The sequence below is a fragment of the Danio rerio genome, chromosome 3, assembly GCF_049306965.1.
Source record: "Danio rerio strain Tuebingen ecotype United States chromosome 3, GRCz12tu, whole genome shotgun sequence".
Taxonomy (NCBI): domain Eukaryota; kingdom Metazoa; phylum Chordata; class Actinopteri; order Cypriniformes; family Danionidae; genus Danio; species Danio rerio.
Window position 1 is genome coordinate 13105001 of NC_133178.1, and position 17500 is coordinate 13122500.

General features: G+C 38.9%; 1 protein-coding gene across 4 annotated transcripts in view; it reads left to right on the forward strand.

Moving 5' to 3' along the window:
• The window catches only part of cnn1b (calponin 1, basic, smooth muscle, b), an 86239-nt gene that overhangs the window by 50782 nt on the left and 17957 nt on the right, over window positions 1-17500 (forward strand). For 3 of the 4 annotated variants that reach the window (XR_012400882.1, XR_012400883.1, XM_695946.10), the window contains exon 1: window positions 7977-8122. The exons of the other annotated variant lie outside the window; for it this stretch is intronic. Coding sequence is in view for 1 of the 3 variants with exons in the window: in XM_695946.10 (XP_701038.5) it covers window positions 8063-8122 (60 nt within the window). In the remaining 2 variants the exon portion in view is untranslated. Of the gene's footprint in view, window positions 1-7976; window positions 8123-17500 lie in introns of those variants that run through there. 4 annotated transcript variants of the gene reach the window in all.

Below are 17500 nucleotides of genomic sequence, written 5' to 3' on the forward strand. Positions count from 1 at the left end.
CCAGTGCATGGCGCAGATCTTTCTTATAATGATCGTGTGTTTATCCAAGAGTTATAAAGCAAACTGAACTACGCTCAAACATCGGTCTTGAAGTTTTTCCCAGACTCAGATTTGCATTCCAGGCACTCTGTGATCTTTATATAGTTACATTTACGAGGCATTAAAGTTGTTTGAAGGTTGTATTGTCATTTCTAATCAGCGCTGTAAAGAAAATCAAGCAGATTTATGATGGGCTCTTGGCATTTGCTTGTTTACAATGGTCTTTGGTACATTTGGTTGGTCAGGATATATGGATGACTACTGTGCGCAGAAAACCTGCCTGTGGGCTGTTAGATCTCCAGAGCTGCCTGCTGAATTCCTCTAAGCTTTGTAGGTTGAATGAGCCATCGACCATAAATAGGCAGACAGACCTATCCTAGAAAGGAGAGAAGGGAATAGGGAGGGTGCTGGCGCTTTCAGATGCTGTGGTAATATTTCTGTTTTTCTCACCATTTCCCCATCCTTCTTGGCTCATTTGTGTCCATAAACACATACAACCATCACTGTGTCTAATGCTGATGAGTGCCAAACTCTCACATAAAACTGCAGCTGTTTGTTTCTCTCTCTTTTTTCAATCAGTCATTTTTGAGTTTCCTTTTGTTTTTCCCCCCCCCTTTGGTTTGACGAAGCCAAAACGCTGTTATAGTACAATATGGCTGCCTGGCAATTTCTTATTAATCTTCAGAACATATTTACAACCCTCTGACAACTTGACAACCTCTAGAACTGTGGTCCTCAACCACAGGGCCACAGACCGGTACCGGTCCTTGAATTAGTTGGTAATGGGCCGCTCAAATCTTAATTTTTTTCCGTTTTATTTATTATTTGAGTCTGAATGATTTTGACCGTATTCTCTCGTTTACATCTCGATCACTTGAGCGCCCAAATTTAACCCACATGCAGCACAATGAATACGAAGCCGACGTCTTTGGAAAATTTCTTTGCCAAAGGTAATAGACCCAGTGAAGGACCAGCGAACTCAATAGATCCACAGCCCATTTGTCAACAAATCAGGAGAATTCAGCATGTCTGTGGAAGAAGATCAACTACTGGAGATCGCAAATGATGGTGGCCTTTCGGGGCTGATCGCATATCATGTTTTTCTAGAGTTTGCGTAAGTTTGTTATATTTAGTGGAGGTGTGTGGCTTGGGAGCGCAAGCTGCGTGATGTGCTCGCTTTCCAGGGGATCCCAGTTTAATGCCCCATTCACACAGGGCATCAGCGCCAACGCTTCCCGTTGCTTATAGTTATGTGCCCTGTCAATCATCTCAACAAATCATCCACATTTCTTCATATTTAATATCCTACCTTATTGGAGACGCAGCAGAACATTAATCCAACATTCTCCTCAGGTCTTTAGATAGTTATTTAAATATTTTCCAGTAGGTTAGATATTGATTAACTTTGGCGTGCTCTTTTCAACTTAATACTGTTTGGGATATACTAATTTTGTTTTCAAATACTATTTAGAAGAGGTAGTGTGCGAATTGGCACACAGCAACAGTATTTGTTTTGGTTTGTTGTTTTGGTTTGTATAACACCACCCACTGCCAGTTTATCCAGTTATATTTCCTTAGCAACCACAAAAGATCTCAGTGGCCTAAATCTGCCTAGCAACAATGTAGATCTTGATAGCAGCTTGTTAGCAATGCAATGGTAACCACCAGAACTCCTTTACAGCCCTCTAAAACTGCCTAGTAACAACTTAAGCCTGGTTTATACTTCTGCGTCAAGTGACCGGCGTAACCCATTTATACTTCTGTGCGCTGTCTCTGTTGGTCTGCATTAACACTTCCGAAACGCTAGTTGGCAGTGAGGTGTAAATGTTCCTCTGTGTTGAGTTTCTTCGCTGCTGTTTTGCTTTTCCTGAACACTTCCTGGATGTACAAGTGGCTCAAACTCACTCATTTTGAGGCAGGAACCGGCGGACGTGCAACAACTTTAACTATGAGGTAAACACAAAACAAAACTTTCCATCCTGAGCTCCTTCACAGGTCTCCACACTTGTAAACAATCGCTCCATTGGGCTAGCGCCGCTCGCGCGGCTCTCAGTCCCGCACAGACTTGACAGCGCTACCAAGCCGACCAATCACAGAGCTTGCGCTACGCGTCGATGCAATGTGTAGTTACATTTTTTGAGAGGTGCACGTCAGTGATGCCGATGGCCATGGCGAAGGGCTATGCGTCAGTGCCGTAGAATATGCCGGCATTTGACGCAGAAGTATAAATCAGCCTTTAGCCACCACTAGAACACCTAAGCAACCATCTTGGAAATGCCTCATGAACTTATTAGCAACTGCCAAGCAACTCTTGGCGTGACCACCAAAGCATTCAACTGTAATCCTACCGGTCCTACACCACCCAAGCCGCTCAGAGCTGGAATTGGTGACCTTCTGCATGGGAGTTGGTTGTTCTAAAGGGTATAGACCATGGCCTCTAGCGTCTGTTGCAGAGCACCTTTAGAGGTCAGAGGAGTGAGGTTTACCTGCACAGCATTACACTAGCTGGCCTCTGCTACACTCACCCCCTTAAACCTTACTCCCATCCGGTGTACGGCACCAATGTAACCCCATCAGTCATACTACACCTAACCCGTTCCGAGCTGGGATCGAAACGGTAACCTTCCCTCCGGCGGTCAGTTGGACTCTTCCAAGGAGGCTAAAGACCATGGCCTCTAGCATCTGCCGCTAGAGCACCTTTAGCACCCATAGTGTCTGTCGCTAGAGCACCTTTAGAGGTCAGAAGAGTGAGGTTTACCTGCACAGCACTACACTAGCTGGCCTCTGCTACACTCACCCCCCCTAAACCTTAAACCCATTCTGGTCACGGCACCACTGTAACCTTGTGGGTCCTACTGCACCCGACCCGTTACGAGCTGGAATCAAACCGATGACCTGCGCATGGGAGTTGGTTGCTCTACCAAGGAGCCTACAGACCATGGCCCCCAGCGTCTGTTGCTAGATCACCTTTTAGAGGTCAGAGGAGTCAAGTTTACCTGCACAGCACTTCACTAGCTGGCTTCTGCTACACTCACCCCCTTAAACCTTACTCCCATCCGGGTCACGGCACCAATATAACCTCGTCGGTCTTCCATATGGAAGTTGGTTGCTCAACTAAGGAGGCTAAAGACCATAGCTCCTAGTGTTTAGAGGTCAGAGGAGTAAGGTTTACCTGTACAGCACTTCACTAGCTGGCCTCTGCACTAGCAACGCTCTAACAAGTTTGAAACTTGTCTAGTTGTATTACTTATATTTGCTTATCTTTGTTAAAGATGTTTGACAGTTTGGTGTCTTGACTCACACCTCACACTGACATCCTCACTGGGTCATTTATTAGGGATGTACAGGGACACAATAAAAGGGATGTACAGGGACACAATAAAAAAAAACTATCTTTAACACAGAGCAGATCCCCAGAGCATCTCAGATGCATTCCTCTATAGTCAAATAACATCAGCTTTAGAAAGTAATAGATTGAGATCTATAAGGGATTCACGTGAAGATTTGTGATTGTATGTGAATAAATCAGCAGAATGTGAAGTATCTCATGAAGCTGTGAATGTTGGAGCCGTGCAGCGAGAACACCTCTTTGTCTTGACCCTCATAGCAGGCTGATCGTCTGCCTCAGTCATGACCAAATAAAGCGTCCGAATTCCTCCCCTGCTCTTTTTCAACCCCTAGAATGTTTACAAGAGCTTTGGATCAGCCTGCGCTCCGACTGACTCCCTCTCGCTCGCTCGGCTACTGTACGAGACCATCACAGAGCTCAAACGCACTTTAACTAAGCCCGATGATTGACAGAGACCGATGATGTCATCCAACCACACTCCTGACTGTCCCTTTGTGAACGCTTAAAAGGGCTCAGGGATGAAATGCCATTTTTGGAATAATACATCTGGTTATACTTTTCACTGATATTGAAAACAAATGTGTTTAATAGGATTCTGATACAACAGATCAAACACAATAAGATCGTAAAATTAAACGTACAGTGTGGGGTTTAGAAATTGAGCGAATGTGTTTAATAACACTATAATTTTCTATATTTCTAATATATCTTACACAGTCCTTAATTTGTACAATCCTTCGCTTGGACGCTCTCTCTCTCACACACACACACTCGTAGGTATTCACCACTCACAAGTTAACGCCGGATCCATTAAAATAAATACTGGAACGCAAAACACAGAAACAGGATCCGACAAGATTGTCTCATTTCAAAACGTTCAGTTCGACCTATGTCAAACTCAATTCCTGGAGGGCCGAAGCCCTGCACAGTTTAGCTCCAACCCTGCTCCAACACACTTACCTGTAGGTTTCAAACAAGCCTGAAGGACTCAATTAGTTTGATCGGGTGTGTTTAATTAGGGTTGGAACTAAACTGTGCAGAGCTGCGGCCCTTTTGGAACTGAGTTTGACACCTGTGGTCTACTTCATCCTTCGGAGCAGGGGTCACCAATCTCGGTCCTGGAGGGCCGGTGTCCTTGCAGGGTTTCGCTCCAACTTGCCTCAACACACCTGCCTGGATGTTTTAAGTATACCTACAAAGACCTTGATTAGCTTGTTCAGGTGTGTTTGATTAGGGTTGGAGCTAAAATCTGCAGGACACCGGCCCTCCAGGAACAAGTTTGGTGACCACTGCTTCGGAGGATGCAGCCTCTGAAATGAGACACAGCTATTAAATCATGCTAATCAGAATCGGTTTTATTGCCAAGTGTGCTTTACACACTCAAGGAATTTCTTTTGTATGATAATATTTTTTTGCTCATGAAACTAAATTAATTTGAATGCATCACAGAGTACATGAGCAAAAAATACATCTGAAGCTATTTTACACCTTTTTACTATCATTTTGACAACATTTATTTCACAAAAGTCTTAATTGGCAATATTTCTTAGTGTTTGGTCAGTTTAGCCTGTGGTCAGATAAGCCACCGATTACAGTGGTGGATAAAGAGCCAATTTTGTAAATGTTTAGGCGATAGTTTACACCCTGTATAACGGTCTCCAGCATCCTTTAGTTATTACGGAGCCGTTTTGACAGGAGCAGTGATGTTCATGACGCGTCCAAGCATTTATATCTCAAGATTAACTTTATTTTTCTTACAAATGCTACAAACAAACACGGTCAAAAAACTGTTTCCCCGCTACTCCTGTCAGCTGATCACCCATCACCTGTGAGCCCTTACGTAAGCAGGTGAGCTGACGTGACGTGTAGGTGGAGTTTATCTATGTCATTAAACCACTCGATCAGTGACACAGAATAATACTTTATAATATTATTAATCTTAATCAATCATGCAACAAATAAAATATAAATATATATAAATATCACAAATGGCTCCAACACCCTGTCTTTCACATTAGACCATCAATGTGCAAATACACACACACTTTCACAGTAGTTTGTGACATTTTAGTGAATTTATTAAGACATGCTCTAGAGCAGGGGAGTCAAACTCAATTCCTGAAGGGCTGAAGCCCTGCACAGTTTTGTTCCAACCCTGCTCCAACACACTTACCTGTAGGTTTCAAACAAGCCTGAAGGACTCAATTAGTTTGATCAGGTGTGTTTAATTAGGGATGGAACTAAACTGTGCAGAGCTGCGGCCCTTTTGGAACTGAGTTTGACACCTGTGCTCTAGAGCTAGGGCTGTGCTTCTGTTTGCTGGACTGAGCAATGGAGGTCCTGATTTAAGATAATCACATTAAATGACAAACTCTTTTAATGAATGAAGGATGATATCAAATTTTGGAAGTGCGTTTGATATCAAAACTAGACCGTTACTGAAATGCAATAGAACACAAATGTGTCTGGATTTAAAAAGAACACGTTCTATAACGTGTGGAATCGTCATCGGCTTTATTTAAATGATGACATCATGCTGTCTTTGTTTCATACCTATGTGGAATCTCATCTCTTCTGCTGAACATTGAACTCGGCTGGTCTTGGAGGTCTGTTTTCTGACTGGACGACTAAATCCCGGCCCCACATTCCTATGGCTTGTCATCTGTGTCAGAATAACACGGCGCAGGAAAAAATTTAAACCAGCTCATTACATTAAAGCATAAAAATATATATACGCCAGTGAGCTAAAAATGTTGTCTGTCTGTCTATCTATCAATCTATCCATCTATCTCATCTGTATGTCTGTTCTATCTATCTATCTATCTATCTATCTATCTATCTATCTATCTATCTATCTATCTATCTATCTATCTATCTATCTATCTATCTATCTATCTATCTATCTATCTATCTATCTATCTATCTATCTATCTATCTATCTATCTATCTATCTATCTATCTATCTACCAATCTGTGTTTTAAGAAAGTTACAGTATAATCCCGCTGTAACTCAGAACTGTTAAGTTGACTTAACTTTTAAAAATTATGTACATGGTTTCTTGATAATGAATAGTTTACTTTAGTAGTTCTCAATTGTTTTTCATCAAGTACCACCTCAGAAAAAAAGTTGTCTTTCCAAGTACCACCGTAATGATGAGGCAGATTAATTCCTATTACAGTTTTTCTCAGTGGCTTTGCTGCAGTTCTCACAACACTATTTATATTTGCACAACAGGTAAAACAATTAGTCGTTTGTGCACATCATAGTAGCAGTTTCTCATTTCTTCAAACAAATTGTTTGCTTTTGGTCATGCATCAATTGCTTTCATACAACTCTCTGCTGTTTATAGCATCATTTGCTTATCAGAATGATTAGCCCCTCTTTGAATAGTTCATCCCCCCCCCCATGATGTATAGCAGAGCAAAGGAATTTTCACAGTATGTCTGATAATATTATTTTCTTCTGGAGAAAGTCTTATTTGTTTTTATTTCGACTAGAATGAAAGCAGTTTTTAATTTTTTAAAAACATTTTGAGGTCAAAATTATTAGCCCCTTTAAGCTATATTTATAATAGGCTACAGAACAAACCATCATTATAATCCCTCTTAATAATAACTTGACTAATTACCCTAACCTGCCTAGTTGACCTAATGAACCTAATTAAGCATTTAAATGTCACTTTAAGCTGTACAGAAGTGTCTGGAATAATATCTAGTCAAATATTATTTACTGTCATCATGGCAAAGATAACATAAATCAGTTATTAAAGATGAGTTATTAAAAGTATTATGTTTAGAAATGTGTTGAAAAATCTACTCTCTCTTAAACTGAAATTGGGGGAAAAAAATAAACGGGGCTAATAATTCACGGGGGCTAATAATTCTGACTTCAATTTAAGTGTTCAGATGCAAAAACCTCTAAATGCCATGTGAAATTTCCATTGAAAAGAACATTTGTCTTAACCTCATATGTTTATGTAGAGATATTTCACTTTAAAGAACAGGATAAGAACTTATTCTTTGCTATAAAAGTAATATTATTGAACACACACACAGGAACCTGATAAAAATGCTCATTTTAGAGGAAAATTCCAGATGGCATTTAGAGGTTTTTGTATCTAAACTCTTCAATTGTGTCTCTTATTTGACCTTCTTTATAAAGAGGCCCTTAAATTTCATCATTGAATATTATCAACATGATACACTTTGATATAAGTACGGAAATTGCGTTTCGCTGGAAATAAATGTGTTAAATCATGATCATGTGCCATTCATAATTCGTTTTACTCTAAGGTTTGTTTGTTTTGGGTATTTTAGTTAATAGACATATTTGGTGCTGTGTTGCGTCAGCACTTTAAATACGAAGCAAAAATCAACCGAGAAACACCAAATTGGACGAATCAGAGGCATCCCTAACTCACTTCAAAGTGGAAAAAGTGACATGGGACGCGTTTAATGCCATGCCGGTGACATCATTTGTGCAGAGCTGCGTGACGTCGCGATTGGACGTCAGCCCCGGCCAATCGGCGCTCGCTCCGCGCACGCACAGATGGGAAGAGTTTAAAAAAGATTGTGGAAAAGAAGATGTGGCCCAAACCTTCCCCACATGATCGGACAGTCGGACCGGAGATTCCAGATCTAACATTATATCGCCGCCCTCTCGTCTGAATCACGATGTCAACGCAGTTCAAGAGCGGACCTGCTTTCGGACTGTCCGCGGAGGTCAAGAGTAAGGTAGGCATCACTTTGATTGACAGCTGTCAAATATGCGCAGGTAGCACGTGCGGCTAATAAAATCAGACAGATTACTGTATCATTTATTCAAGAAAACATTACTTATGTAAATGGAATAGGTTTATTATGAGTGCTTGCATCATTTCAGATATATCATAACAGGTTGTTTATGTATGATGAGATGGTTGTAGGGATCTTACTCGACAAATGAACTTCACCAAAGTCAAAACAAAAGTTTAAAGGGGTAGTTCACCCAAATATAAAAATGTCCTTAAATTCGCTCACACTAAAGTGCTTCTTCTCCTTTATGAATTTCTTCTGTTGAACACAAAACAAATATTCTGGGGAATGTTGAAAAAAGCCGTCATTGGCATCCATTGTGGGAGCAAACAATACTAAGCAAGTCGATGGTTGTTTTTCCAACATTCTCAGTTTAACAATCTCTGTTTTTAACAGAAAGAAAAAAACCTCAAACGGGTTTAGAACAAGTGGATTAAGAGTACATGTTGACAGAATCCACATTTAGGAATGAGGGAGATCTTAAAAATCCGTATTTTATTACAGTAGTTGTATCGCACAATTTTGTTTTCTTTATAACAGCATTTTGGCTGTCAGAAATAGTACAAAGTATGTTAAGTTGACGCTCATGAACAGACATATCCATAGCAGCACTCAGTGTAAAAAGTGCTGGGGTCCACAAAGTTGATTTGTGTTAAGACAACGTGAAGGAACTTTACAAATTTAGGTTGATTGAACATGAAACAATTGAGTTGTACCAAAAATAAACTCATGAGTTGGGTTGTTTCAGCTCATTTTAAATGAGTAATTCGAACAAACAGCAAGCGTAAATCTTTCGAGTGCTCCGAGCTCGAGTAATGTAGGCTACTTTCTGGTAAGTCGATGATTGACATTATAACACACAATCATTTTCACTCTTTTATAGGTTAACGCTGTGTAAAGTGTTACTTAAACATTCGTTGTTAGTTGTAAATGTTTAGTTAAGAGGTAACGAAAGTTAGGCTATAGTTCAGGCTGTGACAAACTGCAAATACTTTAATTAGACTTGTAAAATATTTTTAACAAATCATTGTAAAGTGGTTAAATCATAGTTTTTTTCACAATACTACAGTAATAAAGTGTAAAATTCAATGCATAGGCTCTATTTGTCTGAAGGCAGCTTGAAATATTATCTAGGATTATATTAAATATTGGAACATTATGAAATGTCTTACAGGTAAAAATTTGTTATTTACCCTGTAATAAGTGTAATAGTAAAAAAAAAAAACGTTACAACTATTTGTTTCTGATTTTAGCCCATAATAATTCATTTTGGGGGCATCACAGTCGCGCAGTGGGTAGCATGATCGCCTCACAGCAAGAAGGTTGCTGGTTCGAAGCACTGGCTAGGTCAATTGGCATTTCTGTTAGGAGTTTGCATGTTCTCCCCGTGTTGGCGTGGGTTTCCGGGTGCTCCGGTTTCCCCCACAATCCAAAGACATGCGCTATAGATGAATTGAATAAGCTAAATGGGCCGTAGTGTATGTGTGAATGCAAGAGTGTATGGTTGTTTCCCAGTGTTGGGTTGCAGCTAGAAGGGTATCTGCTGTGTAGAACATATGCTGGGTAAGTTGGCGATTAATTCCGCTGTGGCAACCCCTGATTAATAAAGGGACTAAGCCGAAAAGAAAATGAATAAATGAATAATTTATTTTGTGACTCTATATTGATTGATATTCATTTGGTTTGATTCACTTATTTTATTCTTTGATTTTGACCTAAAACACATTAGCACATTGTTCTGATGTAAAAGTTACATCTGTATAAGCCTCCTTACATGATCAAAATTTATACTGTAACATTGGCTTCTGAAGTGAAGCTTGAAGGTGCGTTACACAAGAGTTGGCATAAATGCAATTAAATAGCAAATACAACTGTTTATTTGTTGCTAAGAGGTGTAAGTGTGGGCAAAATGTAGTCTGGCTTTTATGTAGCATTGCATTATTACAATTATTTTTTTTTAGCTCTCACAAAGCACTCTTAACTCTGCTATGTAAATATGTTTTAAAGGGCCAGTTCACACAAAACTGAAAATTCTGTCATCATTTTGTCACTATTAACTTTTCCAAGTCTGTTTGAGTTTCTATTTTGTTGTTGTTATTGTTGTTGGTGTTGTTAAACCCAAAATAATTCATTTTGAGAATTTATTTATAAATCTATAACCATTGACTTTCATAGTACTTGTTTTTTTCTGCTATAAATGTCAATGGTTACCGGTTTCTAACATTCTTCAAAATATCTAATTTTGTATTCAACAGAAAAAAGAAACACTTGAAGGTTAGGAACCACTTTAGAGAGAGTAAATAGTGAGTAATTGTTCATTTTTGAGTTAACAAACACATCTATGTTGAGCTGCTTTGAAACAATCTACATTGAGCGAATCGAATAAAGATGAATTGAATGGTTTGCAGCACTCTAATATGACAGTGTACACATAATTCCTGCACACATCACTGTTCAAACCTCTTCCAGTTGTTGATCTTGCATGATAGGGTCCCTTTGAGCTCGGAGAATCTGATGTTCCCCATTCAGACACACAGGATCTGTACGTGCATGACTGAGCTGCTGAGCGAAAACATGAACACAGTGTGCTTCCAGACACCAGAGTCACACACAGTGCAGCAGCCGTTTTAATTGTTTTCAAAAGATCTCTCTTATACACACCGGGGCATCTGTGACACGCTGAAGCATGCTAAACTGTGATAAATTATTGATATTTCTTATTTTTAGCTTCACATAAGCTGGCAATCACTCTAAAACCACCTAGCAACAAACCTAGCAGATGCGACACCTTAGCAACCACCCATAAACTCATAGCAACCACAGAAAACATCACAGAAGCCATTTGCAACACCACAGAATACTGTATAGAAACCATTTAGGAGCTACTCTGAGCAACCTAGCAACGACAAAACACCACGACAACCACTTAGCAACAGACCCACACCCCTTTGAAAACCCTAGCAACAATTTAGGAGTCACTCTGGCCACCCTAGCAACAATAGCTCTAAGCAACCTAGTAACAACATAACACCATGGCAACCACTTAGCAACAGTCTCACAACCCATCAGAAAACCTTATCAACAGTTAATGACCAACTCTGAGCAACCTAGCAACAACATAACACCCTGGCAACCACAGAGCAAAAGTCTCACAACCCCTCAGAAAACCTTAGCAACAGCTTACGAGCCACTCTGAGCAACCTAGTAACAACACAAGACCATGGCAACCACTTAGCAACAGTCTCACAACCCCTCAGAAAACCTTATCAACAGTTAAGGATCAACTCTGAGCAACCTAGCAACAACATAACACCATGGCAACCACATAGCAACAGTCTCACAAACCCTCTGAAAAACTTAGCAACAGCTTACGAGCCACTCTAAGCAACCTAGTAACAACATAACTTCATGACAACCACATAGCAACAGTCTCACAACCCCTCAGAAAACCTTATCAACAGTTAAGGACCAACTCTGAGCAACCTAGCAACAACATAACACCATGGCAACCACAGAGCAACAGTCTCACAACCCCTCAAAAAACCTTAGCAACAGCTTATGAGCCACTCTGAGCAAACTAGTATCCCTTTAACCCAAGGATGCTTCTGTACACTGTAAAAAGAATCCTTAATTTTACAGTTTATTTCCGGCAGCTGGGGTGCCGGGAAAAAAACAACGGACAAAAAAATAACGGACATTAAATAACAGAAATTAACTTAAATTTCAATTTCTGGCAAGTTTATTTAATTCAAACTTTTGCTGTAAATTTCTGTTATTTAACCGGCCATTATTTTACTGTAAATAACAGAAATTTACTGTAAAATAACAGAGGTTGAATTAAAGAAACTTACCAGAAATGTAAGTAAATTTCTGTTATTTAATGTTTGTTATTTTACTTTATTTTTCCGGTGCCACCGCTCCCGGAAGTAAACCGTAAAATGACAGATTTTTTTTTACAATGTACGCCATAAAGACCAGGCTGCTGTCTAAATGCATTCATGCCACCTCTGAGCAGCATTAGCAGTCAGTGTGTAAAGCAGGGGTCACCAAACTTGTTCCTGGAGGGCCGGTGTCCTGCAGATTTTAGCTCCAACCCTAATCAAACACACCTGGACAAGCTAATCAAGGTCCCACTAGGTATACTTGAAACATCCAGGCAGGTGTGTTGAGGCAAGTTGGAGCTAAATCCTGCAGTGACACCGGCCCTCCAGGACCGAGATTGATGACCCCTGGTGTAAAGGCACTTCAGGCATCTTTCTGAGGCACCTTTGTGGTGTAAATGTGGCATACACACAAAAGTCATTAGTTAATGCTGCTCTATGCTGGCTCAAAAGTGATACGCCTTTTCTTTTCCACTCCAGGATATAGTATAAAAGTTGCATCTGAGGTGTAAATGCACCTCCGAGCATCATTAAACTGCTCGTGTAAAGACCTAAATGGCACTCACAAGGGCACCTTTGCTGGGTGAGTTTGGAATTAGTCCAAAACCACATGCAATTTCATTCTTATGAAGGGGATAGTTCAACCAAAACTGATATTTAAGAAAAAAGAAGAAGATATTTTGAAGAGTGTTGATAACCATTGACTTCCATATTTGTTTTTCCTTCTATGGAAGTCAAGGGTTACAGGTGTACAATATTTCTCAACATATCTTCTTTTGTGCTCAACAGAGGGGGGAAAACTGAGATTTCTGGTGAGTAAATGATGACAGAATTTTCACTTATGGGTGAACTGTCCCTTTAAATGATTAGCTAGTTTTGCATGTGGCCTTGATCATATCATCTAGAACTAAATTACATCAGAAGGGAGAGTTCACCCATAACTGACTTTTTGAAAAAGAAGATATTTTGAAGAATGTTGGAAACCATTAACTTCCATAGTATTTTGTTGTTGTTTTTCTACTGTGGTAGTTAAGGGTTACAGGTTTTCAACATTTGTCGAAAAATCTTCTTCTGTTCATCAGAGGGGGGGAGAAATATTTTTGGTGAGTAAATGATGACAGAATTTTCACGTTTAGGTAAACTGTCCCTTTAAATGATTGGCTACTGTAGTTTTGCTTGTGGATTGATTATACCATCTAGAACTAAATTACATGAGAAGGGATAGCTCACTTCATTTCTTTCTTTTCGTTCATTTTCTTTTCGGCTTAGTCCCTTTATTATTAATCCGGGGTCGCCACAGCGGAATGAACCACAAACTTATCCAGCACGTTTTGATGCAGTGGATGTCCTTCCAGCTGCAACCCATCTCTGGGAAACATCCACACACACTCATTCACACACATACACTTCGGACAATTTAGCTCACCCAATTCACCTGTACCACATGCCTTTTACTGTGGGGGGAACCGGAGCAAAATCCACGTGAACGCAGGGAGAATATGCAAACTCCACACAGAAACGCCAACTGACCCAGCTGAGGCTCAGGATAGCTCACTTAAAGCTAATATTTTGAAAAAGATGATATTGTGAGGAATGAGGGAAACTGCTAACCCATGACTTCCATAGTATTTGTTTTTCATACTATAGAAGTCAAAGGTTACAGGTTAACATTTTTCAAAATATCTTCTGATTTTTGGGTGGTTAGAAACTGACAGAGTTTTCACTTTTGGGTGAACTGTCCCTTTAAATGATTAGCTAGTTTTGCTTGTGGCCTTGATGGTATCATCTAGAACTGTGGTTCTCAAACTGTGGTACACGTACCACTTGTGGTACGTGGGCTTCCTTCTAGTGGTACGCGGATGAATCAAATATGTCATATGTACATGCTACATATATTTAAATAAATGATCAAAAATGATTTATATATGAATATGATGACATAAAGCCTATATTTATGAGGTCCAGACAACATTTCCAGGTGCTGATAAACCAGAAGTTTTTTTTTTTTTTACTTTTTAAGAACAGTAACATACAATTTTTAACTTTTAAAAGCACATTTTAGTTTAAATGTTCTTAATATTAGGAACTAATATGCCTCGTTTCTGAACTGTAGAGTTTTAGCTGCTTTACTGGACCTTATATGCTACTGTATTTCAATGCTGCTCATTATGGTGGTACTTGCAAAGACAACTTTTTTCTGAGGTGGTGCTTGATGAGAAACGTTTGAGAACCACTGATCTAGAACTAGTTTAAATCAGAAGGGAAAGTTCAGCCAAAACTGATATTTTGTAAAAGAGGATATTTTGAAGAATGTTGGAAACCGGTAACCATTAACTTCTATAGTATTTGTTTTCTATACTATGGAAGTCAATGTTTACAGGTTTACAACATTTTTCAGAAGATCTTCTTTTGTGTTCAACAGAGGAAAAAAAATGATTTTGGAGTGAGTAAAAATGGACAGAATTTTCACTTTTGGGTGAATTGTTCCTTTAAATGATTAGCTAGTTTTGCTTGTGGCCGGTAACACTTTATAATAACTACACTCTATAAATCATTTATTAAGCATTAGCAAATCGTGAATTCATTATCTGTTAAGCATTAACTCTACATTAATAAACGTTAGTAAGCGGTTTATAACTGCAGCTACAAATGCTCTATTCTTGACTTATAAGCACCTATATAATGTGCTTAATAATTGTATTTTCAAACTTAGTTAATGCTTTATATTTCATTACTAAATTAAGTATTGCATTATTAACAAACCAGTTGTATTTAAGACTAATTGGTTTTTTTAGGATCATTCAGAATGAGTTAGTAAATGATTTATAAACTATTTAAATCAACATTTATATGTCCTATTATTCAGGCATGTATTAATGGTTACTATGTATATTAATAAATGCTTTATTAACTGAACCTCATCCAGTTTTTTGACATAATCTAAAGTGAGGACTATTTATGCTTTATAATTCCCTTATAAATGACTATTTAAGGGCTCAGAATCAAATGAACAATAATCTTTGCAATCTTTTCTAAAAAATAAAATTACTGTAAAGTTGGAACACTGAATAACAGGAGTGTCAAAATACTACACAAAAACTGTATAAAACAACAACAACAATATAATCATTTAACAATATAATAAGATGCAATGTTTAAACCTTACAGTGAATTTATTTTAGATAAAATTTTAAAGATTTATTTTTCATTTGATGTACAGTTTCATTTGTGTATCTTTAATTGAATAGGAATGAATAATGTCATTTTTCCTGTTTAGAATATAACTGAGCCTTTATTTGTCATTTATAAGGGATTTAAAAAGCATAAATAGTCCTCACTTTAGATTAGGTCACAAAACCGGATGAGGTTGAGTTAATAAAGCATTTATTAATATACATAGTAACCATTAATATATGCCAGAATAATTAGACATAAATGTTGATTTCTATAGTTTATTAATCATTTACTAACTCATTCTGAATGATCCTAAAACCCCTCAATTACTCTTAAATACAACTGGTTTGTAAATAATGCAATACTTAATTTAGTAATTAAAAATAAATCATTAACTAAGTATGAAAGTACAATTATTAAGCACATTTTAAATATGTTTGTAAGTCAAGAATAGAGCATTTGTAGCTGCAGTTATAAACTGCTTACTAACGTTTATTAATGTAGAGTTAATGCTTAACAGATAATGAATTCACGATTTGCTAATGCTTAATAAATGATTTATAGTGTGTAGTTATTATAAAGTGTTACCGAAGATATTTTAAAGAATGTTGGAAACGGGTAACCGTTGACTTCTATAGTATTTGTTTTTCATACTAGGAAATTAAAGGCTACAGATTTATAACATTCTTCAAAATATCTTCTTTTATGTTCCACAGAGAAAAACAGAAACTCAGATTTTGTGGGTGTGTAAATGATGACAGAATTTTCACTTTTGGTTGAACTGTCCTTTTTAATGATTACTTGGTTGATCCCTTGATCATATCGTTCTATACTACAGTACATCAGAAGCATCTTGACCTCCCACAATTAATCCTGTTTGCAGCCCACTTTCAAAAATACCTGAGACTTTATCATTCTGGCTCTGGCTGTCATGGATATCTCTCTTGAAATCTGTGTGTAATCCAGAAGTCGAGCTGTAGAGTCTTAGGTACCGCAGACGCAGTATGGATGTTGCGTATCATTGCTGTTATGTCAGAAGTGTCTTCCTGAGCTCTAGGTATGTGGCGTTGAGTCCCCATATAAGGAAGAGTTGTGTTCACTCTCAGTATCGCTGGAGAGGAGCATGTTGTAAACAGTTTAGAATAAGGAGGAGCGTTGCTGGACATCCTGATGCTTAAAATCATCTCTGTGCTAATCGCTGCTCGCTTCAGACAGAGCCAATGATGCTACACTGTAAACAAAATCTGGCTTCCACACAATGGGACAAAATTAATAAAGTTAACATTAGTTTTTACCAATTGAAGTCGATTGAACGTAAAACAGTTAAGTCGTCCCAAAAAAACTCAATTAGTAGTTTGAAGTCTTTTGAAGCAGCAGCAAGCATAATTTTTTTTTTGGAGTGTGGGTTTAGGGCCTGCCCTTTTATAAGGGTCAACAAAGAGGAAATGTTTAATACAGCTTAATGTTTTGTCTGAGCAAACCTGTGATTCCATGATCTTCCACTCACTAAAATGTCAGAGTAAAACTAGTTTATATAGATTTTAAAGACTCTTCTATGAGAATCAGCACCTTCAAGTCCGAGGCCATGGTGCTCCCCTGGTAAAAGGGTGGTTTGCAATCTCACGGTTGGAGGAAAGTCCTTTCCCCAGGTGGAGGAGTTCAAGTATCTCTGGGTTTTGTTCACGAGTGAGGGAAGGATGGAGCATAAGGTTGACAGGCGGATTGGTGCAGCAGTAATGCGGTCGATGTACCGGTCCGTTGTGGTAAAGAAGGAGCTGTGCCGAAAGCTCTCTATTTAACGGTCAATCTACGTTCCTACTCTCACCTATGGTCATGAACTTTGGGAAATGACCCAAAGGACAAGATCTCGGATACAAGCGGCCAAAATAAGTTTCTTTCGCAGGGTGGCAGGGCGCACCCTTATGGATAGCGTGAGGAGCTCTGTAACCCGGGAGGAGCTCGGAGTAGAGCCGCTGCTTCTCCACATCAAGAGAAGTCAGCTGAGGTGGCTCCTGGATGCCTACCTAGGGAGGTGTTCCAGGCATGTCCCACCGGGAGGAGGCATCGGGGAAGACCCAGGACATGGAGGGACTATGTTTCTCGGTTGGTCTGGGAACGATTCGAGATCCCCTCGGAGTAACTGGAGGAAGTGTCTGGGGAGAGGGAGGTCTGGGGTTCTCTCCTAAAATGCTACCCCCGCAACACAGCCCCGGAAAAGCGTCAGACGATGAATGAATGACTAAAGATTCTTCTGATGTTGTAT